This window comes from Limulus polyphemus, unplaced genomic scaffold (assembly GCF_000517525.1).
Source record: "Limulus polyphemus unplaced genomic scaffold, Limulus_polyphemus-2.1.2 Scaffold2440, whole genome shotgun sequence".
NCBI lineage: Eukaryota > Metazoa > Arthropoda > Merostomata > Xiphosura > Limulidae > Limulus > Limulus polyphemus.
In genome coordinates this window covers 135,064-145,841 of record NW_013668050.1, presented here as the reverse complement: position 1 = coordinate 145,841, position 10,778 = coordinate 135,064, and the positions used below count along the sequence as shown (strand labels likewise).

At 35.5% G+C, this 10,778-nt stretch overlaps 1 protein-coding gene across 1 annotated transcript in view; it reads right to left on the bottom strand.

Annotated features, from left to right (window-relative positions):
- Window positions 1-2,004: 2,004 nt before the first annotated feature.
- The window catches only part of LOC106466963 (heat shock 70 kDa protein 4-like), an 85,195-nt gene continuing 76,421 nt past the window's right edge, over window positions 2,005-10,778 (bottom strand). The window contains exon 18 of the mRNA XM_013927276.2: window positions 2,005-3,971. Within this exon, the coding sequence (XP_013782730.1) occupies window positions 3,822-3,971 (150 nt within the window). The 3' untranslated portion in view covers window positions 2,005-3,821. The remainder of the gene's footprint in view (window positions 3,972-10,778) is intronic.

Below are 10,778 nucleotides of genomic sequence, written 5' to 3'. Positions count from 1 at the left end.
AGAGTCTGAATTTGTCATGCCGATATGAAACTTGACGGAAGTTGTCTGCTTCCAGGGAGCGCGTAGCTAAGTCATAGTTCCACCAGAGGTCATTATTTTTTTAGGGGGCGGATTCCGTTACTAAGGTTCTACGAGTGGATAGTGTTTCTATACTTCCCTAGGATTGCATGCAGACTTCAACTCGTATCAACTTATGTTTGTAGTTTTCATTTATATGTTTAACTGTATTACATGTGTTTTACAATAGCGGATGGTATTAGTAGGTAGAATGGGTTACTAAGGTTCTATAGGCAGATAGTGGTTCTATGAACGGACAGTTCAACAGGATGATGATCTCATCATAGGGTGTCTTCATATGTAATTACGTCATCAACAATGTAGTCTAGACTTAATTAAATGCACTAAAACGTTACAAGCAAAACCAATATTTTAATGAAACAACTATTATAACATAGTGTGTTATATCACATACGTCAGTTTTTATCACAAATACTATCTTAATTTATCCATTATTTGAACGAGGCAAATATTATGGCCAATAACTTACCTTGCATACTTTTATAACTATCGGTTGCTGTTTGTATAAAACACTTCACGAATTCAATAGTTTTCGCTTCTATATATAATTCGCATGACATACATTTTGTAAAACAGTTATCTCTAATTCCTTTCTATAATAAATATATTAAATAAGTTGATTTATTCCATTATAGTTTAAAGGTTTATTTAAATACCTATGTTTAACCATTACTGTTATTATCTCTCTGTAGAAAATTTCACAAATATTTTTTCTTGATGGATTAGGCATAATGATGAGTGTTTTCTACTAAAACATTTCAGTACAGATATAAACGAACTTTCTTCTGCAACAGACATTGAGAGATAACTTCTGTCTGTCACGTGCTCGCGACAAGGTTTATCACAAACTGATCATTGAACTATGACAGCAGTTTCGTGGCCAAACAACCAGTTCTTTCTCAACACTGATACAATATAGGGTCAATAACATTGAAAGTAAATGTCAAAACACGCGAGTCCAGAGTGAGAGGATAACTACCGTCAGAGCTCGCAAAAAACATAATTTTGGGGGTTTTGTCAATTACTCGGCCATATTTTGATCAATTTACATGGAACTTGATAAACACTTTCTATAGGTCCCACCACTGACAAACAAAAATGGTAGATTTGCCCATTTTTAGTAATTTTAGGGGTGTCAAGACGCCACCAAAATCATACTTTTAGTTTTTTGACATTTACTCTGGTGTATTTAGGCCAAATTATGTGGGATTTGGAACAGACACTTTTTACAGGTCACATAATATACATACAAAAAATTTTGGATATGCCCATTTTAGGGAGGGGCAAAACGTTAAATAAATTCACAATTTTAAGAGTTTTGGTCAATTACTTAGCCTTGTTTCGACCACTTTACATGGAATTTGGTACAAAGAAACTTCTCTACAGGCAACATGCACCAACAAACAAAATTGGTGGACTTGTCCAATTTTAGTAACAATAGTGGGGTTAATATGCTACAAAACGCATAATTTTAGTTTTTTTTAACAATTACTCAGCCATATTGTTCAAAGATACCCAAGAAGTGATACAGACAGTTGTCGATTTTCTTTCTTTTTCACGATTTTTCTGGTGTCAAAATTAGCTATGCTGGGATAGCATGACAGAGACATGTTGTCTCTTTAATTGTCTTTACTAGTGTGAAAGGTTTGGTGTTACTTCCACTGGTTTGTTTATTGTCTTTGTTTTCACTTGTGTGGAATGTGTGTATTATTTCCAATGGTTTGTATATCGTATGTTTTCACTTGTGTGAAAGGTTTGGTGTTATTTCCAATGGTTTGTTTATCGTCTTTGTTTTCACTTGTGTGAAAGGTTTGGCGTTACTTCCATTGGTTAGTTTACACTTGTGCGAAAGGTTTGTATTATCATGGAAAAGTAATAGCCAATAGTGACCTTCATATACCTGATAAATTTATGACAAATACAAAGTTCATCAACAAAAACAGGTTTTATTTCACTACTCACCTGTTGGAATCTTAAACATTTAGTAAATAATTTGTTGTCTAATTAATTTTGTGAGCACAGCGTAGTTACCTCCAAGAAAGTACAGAATTTCGTCATATAATCTTTCTTACATTTTCTTAAACAACCACTTTTTATGCTAAATATTCTTTGAACTACAGGGACATATATATATATTTCAATGTCCAATATTTTCAAGATTACTTAGAGATAATGATACTGAACATAACAAAAGGATGTAAAAATACATCATGGTTTCTTACAGTAAAAGGATATAAAATACATCACAGTTTCTTAATCTAAAGTTTGAAGATGTTTAAAAAATAAAAGCTTTGTTATAAGAATTTTGAAATAATAATACATACCAAAACACAAGTTTGGAAGTTTACAACTTTTTGAGAACATAAGGCTATTTGAAACGAAACAGGCAAAACTTCAATAACAATATTTCTCTCGCACAGTGCTTTTACATTACACAAACTTTTCCACAACAGGTATTCTGTCAATAATCCATACCTGTATGTGAATTTATGTTTTAATTTCTTATGAATATCTTTTGTAAGTCAGTATTAATTTTCAAGGTGAACATGCCATATTATGTGTTGGAAGATAATTCATGTTAATGTTACTTTCTTATAACCAAACAGGATTACAGATACTATTAATCTATGATTTGAAGGTGTTATTAAACTAAACTTGTTTAAACGTACAACTAAAGCAGATAGCCAACCCACTCAAAATCAAATTTGGGATCCTCAATGCCATGCACCAATCTCTCCTAACTGACAGATAAATTCTCAATAGTGAACATGTATGTAGTAGTTTCATGTTAGGTCTGGCTTACCAATGTTGTCTTTTGATTAAGTGATGTACATTAACTTATCAGGAAGCCTTGTGTAGGGTACTTATTCTCATTAGATCAAATTCAGATGTTAAAACTAGTATGGCTAGGAAGTAGTTCTACTAACCCATTCTTATCTCTTTAACTGGATTCCATGGTTTGTTTTAGTTGAAAAGCACAAAGCTATGCAATGAGCTATCTGTGCTGCACCCACCATGGGTATCAAACCTCTTTTTCAGCATCATAAGCCTGCAGACTTACCAGGGGAGTTTGAGATGTCACAATTGGTATGATTAGCCAGTAGTTCTACCATCCTGTTCTCAACTGTTTCACTTGAATTGTTGAATGTAGTATTTGTCATACAGAAACTGTTCTTCTTACCTTCATAAATTAAGATAGCTTTTTTGGACATTTGCACAAAGCTATTCAAGGACTATCTGCACTAGCCATCCCTAATTTTCAGCAGATAAGACTAGAGGAAGGACAGCTAGTCATACCACTACTGCAAACTCTTGGGCTACTCTTGTCTCATCTGACCAAACAGTAGGATTTGACTGTCTCCCTAAAAACACATCCATAACCCCAAATAACAATGTGATTTTATTACATTTTTTGTTTGAGAAAAAACCATGAATAATGAGCCCAAAGTCCAGAACACTAACCACTGGGCAACACTCAGCCTGAGATTTTAAGACTGGTATGATAGTTAAATTAACCTGTTTAACACAATCTACTAAGTAACACAGGTATGGTTAGGTAATACTTCTACTACAAATACCATCGATATCTTCAAGCTTAATTTAATTATGTATAATAATAGTAATGAAAAAAAAAATTTGCACCATGAAAAAGTATTACTAGTCAGCTTCTAAAGGTTATGAAAAAGCATAGCAGAAATGGAACATATGTACAGTAATTCACATAAGCTCTTTCTAAGTTTTATTTAATTAGTATCCATATTTTCTTGACTGGAAGGTTGCTGAGCATCAGCTTTCTGCTCTTGCCCTTCTCCACTACCATTCTTCTCTTCTGGTGGGGGTTCCACTTTTGGTTTGGGTTTGGTGAGAATGGGTTTAACAACGTTCTCAAATAGCTTCCTAAACACGGAAGTTAAATTACATATTGTTTTAAAATGAACACTTCATTACAGTTGGATTCTCATTGGCTAAAACTAATCTTACGTCACAAACGAATTCTTAATTCAGTCAATTCTTGTTATCTCTGTAGTAAATCTGTTTTTGTTCCAGTTTTTTGTTTTCGCTTTCTTTAATCTCTCATAAATATCGACAACAAAATTCATAAGTTAACATTATAAATAACGCATTCGTAATTCTGGTGCAAGAGGGAGCATGAGGATCTCCTAATCTAAATAGTTTACAAGGTTATTTAAAAAGAAAAAGAATGTTAGAAGTGCAAAAAAATTGCTTGCTTGTTTAATGGCCTAATATTATAGATTTTCTTTAAATATACAACAACATGCCAGGATTATTTAACTCCGTTTCTGTTTGTTTTGTAATTAAGCACAAAGCTACAGAATGGGCTATCTGTTCTCTACCCACCACGGGTATCGAAACTCGGATTCTAGCGTTGTAAGTCCGCAGACGTACCGCCACTGGGGGGGGGCTTATCCGTTTCTCTGTATTTTGGTAAGTATGAAAAATGTCAGATTCATGTGTCACTGTAAGCCAAGCTCGCATTAAGGCAGTTTGAGGCCCTGGCGTACTTATTTTTTTGAGGCCCCCTGAAATAGGGTACAAGCAGATTTGAAGTTAATTATAATTAATACATATTAAGTTAATTATTGAATATAACTGCGCCACGGTTAATGCGGCCCTGACTATAGCCTAAACGTTACATACAAATAATCGGAAGATTGTTATTTAGAGTCTACGCAACGTTTCTTCTCACCAAAAAAAAATATTATAAAAAACGCATTTTAAAATATTCTATCGAAGTATCGAGTTTTTTTTTTTGTTTGTTTTCTCTCTCTCTCTCTCTCTTTCTCTTTCTCTAAGCTTGCGCTCGCATCTCACACAATATGTACAGATACCGGTGTACGATAGCGTGATCAATAACGCTGTAATTCAATAAAATGAAATCGTCACTGCACAAACATAAACAAACTTTTACGAAAATCTGATTTTATTTTCTGTATGTCTCATCCGTAAGGGCATTAGCTTGAAAGGGTTTATGAAAAAGTTACAGCTTAAACGACGAAAGCTAGCGAAGCATTGGAAACCATCTGGCGTGTTCTGGTATTGAACGATAGGCCTCCTGGCAGTGATTTATGAAAGACAAAAAAATAAATGTGAAATTAAGAGGAATGTTGGGTAAAATTCAGTTTGTAAATTTATGAAAATATTTCATTATTAATTGCATGTTTTAATTTATTTGTTGTTGTTTGCACGTAAAGATGATTTTTTGATAATAATAATACCAGATGTTTTTTTTTCCTTATTATTATAAATCTATGTAAATTTTAACAGTTTAAATTTAGCTGATTAAACCCTACATTGCTATAAACATTTTAAGTTACGTATAGACTAATAATAAAACAATATTTCAACTTGACTCTTCAACCGAAATGGCCCGGCATAGCCAGGTGGTTAGGGCGCTCGATTCGCAATCTGCGGGTCGCGGGTTCGAATCACCGTCCTACCAAACATGCTCGCCCTTTCAGCCGTGGGGTCGTTATAATGTGACGGCCAATCCCACTATTCGTTGGTAAAAGAGTAGCCCAAAAGTTGGCGGTGGGTGGTGATGACTAGCTGCCTTCCCTTTAGTATAACACTGCTAAATTAGAGACGGCTAGCGCAGATAGCCCTCGTGTAGCTTTGCGCGAAATTCAAAACAAACAATCAACCGAAATATATAACGCTCGACTTCACCACTGGAGGCGCTGCTTCAACTATTATAGAAATTTATTTTTGTCAGTTAGCCTCAGACTGATCAAACTAATTACAATTATTGTTTGTTTTTTAATTTCGCGCAAAGTTACACGAGGGCTATCTGCGCTAGCCGTCTCTAATTTAGCAGTGTAAGACTAGAGGGAAGGCAGCTAGTCATCACCACCCACCGCCAACTCTTGGGCTACTCTTTTACCAACGAATAATAGGATTGACCGTTACATTATAACGCCCCCACGGCTGAAAGGACGACCACGTTTAATGTGACGGGGATTCGAACCCGCGAGTCGAGCGCCCTAACCACGTGGCCATGAAAAGATGGTTCTAAGGATAATTAAAAAGACAAAATGCGTGATTAAGGTTTACTGGTAATCTGAAACAGAAATAGGGTTTTAAGATAACAAAACAATAGTTGTACGAACGGAACAGCAGTAACGCTAGAAATCGGGTTTCGACACCCGTGGTGGGCACAGCACAGATAACCCATTGTGTAACTTTGCACTTAACTACAAACAAAACTAATCGCTGTAAGTATTAACGTAGACGATGACATTGTAAGAAAAGCGTAACATTGTTTACAGTGTCGTTGTAAGGATGGTGTTTTGAAATAATGTTTGAAAATGTCCCTTACCCAAGCTGAATGAAATAAATCAAGGTGCGATGTTAGTCGTCATAAACATTATTTTATGAACTAAGAATCTGTAAAATAAGATAACGACTGCCGCTGTTAGGTTTAGAGATACGGTCAAGATTCTTTTTTTATACATCCCAGCTTGTAAATATATAATTCCACTAAGATGAGGTGTATCATTTAGAAGATTACTTATACATATATTTATAACTCATGTGTGTGTGTAGTTTACAAGATGCAGCAAAACACGAAACGTAGTGATAAATCAAATGATTACTAAGAAATTAGATAATAAAAAAATGAGCGTATGACACGCGAGAAGCTCCTCTCCAAGAAATGTGTTTTGCACGTGTCTGTGTTGGCTCCCAACAATGTCTCTTAACCCGATTAAAAATGTTAAAATTATTATATGTTTGACAACAGTGTGTTCCAGATAAAGAAGATACTGTCTTCTATATGCGCCAGTTATGAGGATCTTTTTTCTAGGCTTAAATTAGAACCACATAATCGATCGTGTATAACTGGTTACACATTAAAACAGACGGTCGAAATCGCATAAATATTCTATGTTTTACGGCAAGGGTAGCACGAGAAGAAATTTTAATTTATTTTGGCTGTCCAGTTGACGATTTTTGTTGTTGTTGTTTTTTTTTTGTAATTAAGCACAAAGCTACACAATGGGCTATCTGTGCCTCTGTCCTCCACATGTATCGAAACCCAGTTTCTAGCGTTTGTAAGTCCGCAGACATACCGCTGTGCCACTGATGTGGGGGGGGGGATTGACGATTTTGTTTGTAATTAAGCACAAAGCTACACAATTGGCTATCTGTGCTCTGCCCACCACGGGTATCGAAACCCGGAGTCTAGCGTTGTAAGTCCGTAGACATACCGCTGTGCTACTTGGGGGGGGGGGGGGTGTTTTATGTTCACTTTTAAGCAATACGTAATTTAACTTCCGTGTTTAGGATGTTTTATGTTCACTTTTAAACAATACGTAATTTAACTTCCGTGTTTAGGATGTTTAATGTTCACTTTTAAACAATACGTAATTTAACTTCCGTGTTTAGGATGTTTAATGTTCACTTTTAAACAATACGTAATTTAACTTCCGTGTTTAGGATGTTTAATGTTCATTTTGAAACAAGAAGTAATTTAATACCCAACACCGTGTTTTCCTTGAAGGAAAACTATATAGAAATATTACAGCATTTCCTTTGTTTCAAACTGTCGTGGCTTTTCTGGGAAGTGAAATTAAAACATTTTTGCATATACAAAGCAAAATAATCTTAATACAAACTAGGCCTTACTCGCTACTACTGAACTTCTATGTTTTAATTAATCAAAATACTGAACTTGTCAACGGACATGAACCAGGTTTATCTTCTGCTAACATCTATTTTAGAATTATTCAGTATTTTGACTTCGTAGACTGATATGAATCATGTTTTTCAGACATAGAATCTTGGTATTAAACCACCGCACTAAAAACCGGGTTTCGATACCCGTAGTGGGAACAGCAAAGGTAGCCCTCAGTACAGAGAGATAGGACTAAACCATCGTTGTGTTGAAAACAAGATGGAGTATCATTCATTTGTGAAACTATTATTATATGAAAGTGTAAATGTTGAAACAACGCTTTCTTCTTTAGTATGAAATGCCATATTGAAACTGGTGCCTAACCAGGTTAACAACGCAGAAGATGAGAATCTGAAGTTAGAGATAACTTATGTTGTTCATGTCAACGAAGAGTCTCTTGATTTTCGCGAATTCTTCGAGCATAGTGACAGATTTTAATCTTTCACGATTTTGTCTCTTTTTTTTTTTTCTTTTGCTCGTCAAACACGTGGAGAACTGGAAGCAGTGAAAAAACTACTACGTACAATTTTTCCTTGTTAAAAATAAAATATATGTATTTTATAATGAAGTTTTTTTATATTTTTGAATGTACTTAAAGACATTTATAAATGATTGAAAAACACTTGACGTTTGATATCTAAATTTTGTCGAGTGCGATCACTTTTTTGGTCTTTTTTTTTTCAACAGTTTGGTTGTTTGTAGTAAAGCACAAAGCTACACGATTGGCTATCTATGCTCTGCCCACCACGGGTATCGAAACTCGGTTTCTAGGGTTGCGAGTTCACAGACATGCCGCTGTGCCACGGGGGGGGGGGTCAACAGCATCTAGAGTCTAGACATCCTAGTTGATATGACGAAATTTCAAATATTTTTGTAGAGCGATAGATACTGGGACACTCGACTCGCAATCTCAGGGTCGCGGGTTCGAATCCCCGTTACACCGTACATACTTGCCCTTTCAGGCGTTGGGGCATTATAATGTGACGGGCAATCCCACTGTTCGTTGCTAAAACAGTAACCCAAGAGTTGGCGGTAGGTAGTGTTGAGTAGCGGCCTTCTCTCTAGTCTATTACTGCTAAATTAGGGACGGCTAGCGCAGATAGTCCTCGTGTAACTTTGCTCGAAATTCAAAACAAACCAAACTAGGTGCTGGGTGTGGTTTAATAGTTAAATTGCTGGACTGTAAATTCGAGGATTCATTCTTCACGTCTCATTGGAGCAAAAACTCACTCCGCATTTAATAACGGCCAAATCCCATTATTTGGTGAGACGAAAGTAGCCTAAGAGTTGGCGGTTGGTGCTGTTGACTAGCTATCTGTCCTCTAGTCCCATGACGCGCAAACTAAAAGTATAAATTTCAAAATAAAAAAGCTCTAAAAACTATTACTACCATTAAGTAATATCATAACATCAATTTATATGAACAAATAACATCAGTCAAGTATTTAAGTGTTATGGGCATTCCAGATGTCATTTTTTACAAATAATATCAACTGTATATAATATGTGATTTAAGGTATTCAGGAAAATTGAAAAAAAAACAATAAATCTGACCCCACGTCTTGATAATGACGTCTTGTGAACGGGATGCCGAAGGTCGTAAACATATGCTAATCATTTTATTTGAATAAATACTGCATATGGTAACGGCTCAAAGCTTGTATCACTTTGATCCTGTGTCTGTGCCACCTCCATGGGGAAGGGGTGGAGGAGAAGCAAGGCCATCTCAGATATCTATACAAATTATACGAGTTATATTTTTTTATATTTGGATAAAGACTGCATATGGTAACGGCTCAAAGCTTGTATCACTTTGACCCTGGGTTTGGGAAGGGAAGGGGTGGAGGAGGAGTAAGGCCATCTCCTTTTTCATCCCCAGTAGTATGAGTTACTTGGAATTGTTGGAGACGTTGCAGCGTGAGTTTATGATCTAGAGAATTTTCAGCTTTTCTCTCTAATACTGCGTTGTTCAAGAATTCTCTTTGTCCTTGTCCTGTGAGGACGTGGAATTGCGTTCCTTCTGGTTTTGTTCCTAACACCAGCAACCAGTTTATGTAGGGATTTGGAACGTTTGTGAATAAAGTTTTGTTTTACTTGCTCACTTTCATTTGCAGAAATTTTCCGGAATCTGGATTCTTGCAGATACCTTAGACTCATCCGTTGTATTTCAGTGAACCTAAATACCACAACATCATAACCAGGAACAAGTGTTATCAGACAACGTGGTTTCCAATATGGCGCGCGACAAAGAATTAACCACTTAATAGAGTTAAGTCACACTTTTCTGGGATTCTTTAAAGAAAAAAAAAGATATTTGGTAATAGTTTAAGATTAACAAACTATTCCAGTGTTAAATACTCATACTTTTAATATGGTTTTAACACACAAAGTGTTCAGAAATGACGTTAACAAAGTTGTTTATTTATGCGCGTAATCTAGTTTACTTAATTTCAGGACGTATGATACAGACATCAACTAATTATTTGTAGAGAAGGCAAACCTATCGTATTCACACTGATAAATAAGCCCCACTGACATTATTAGCATAAATCTATCATTAAAAAACAATTATTTAAATGTCGTTTATGTAATATTTGGGGCCCAAATGAGCAATTAAGGCGCATTACCAGTAATTCGTTCTCTAATTGAGCGTTTCTTTTTTTATTTTGTATGGTCTGTTTGGTAATTGGCATCGCGTCATTTCGACGTCACATAATCGGACTTTCAAACCACTTTTTTATTACTTTTCTTTTTTTAAAACTTTCAAACCACTTTTTATTGTATTTTTTTCTAAGCACGCTCTTATTCACTTTAGTATTTTTTTTTTATGCTCACCCAATAAGGTTCGCCCTATAGATAAACTGGAAATATAAAGCCGGGGTTAGATTCATGAGCCGCGTATCGAAAGGTCCGAGGTTCGAACAACAATAACCACTTAACAAATATCGCATTTTCGACTCTGGGAATGCTTGTTTATTTGTTTTGGAATTTCGCGCAAAGCTACACG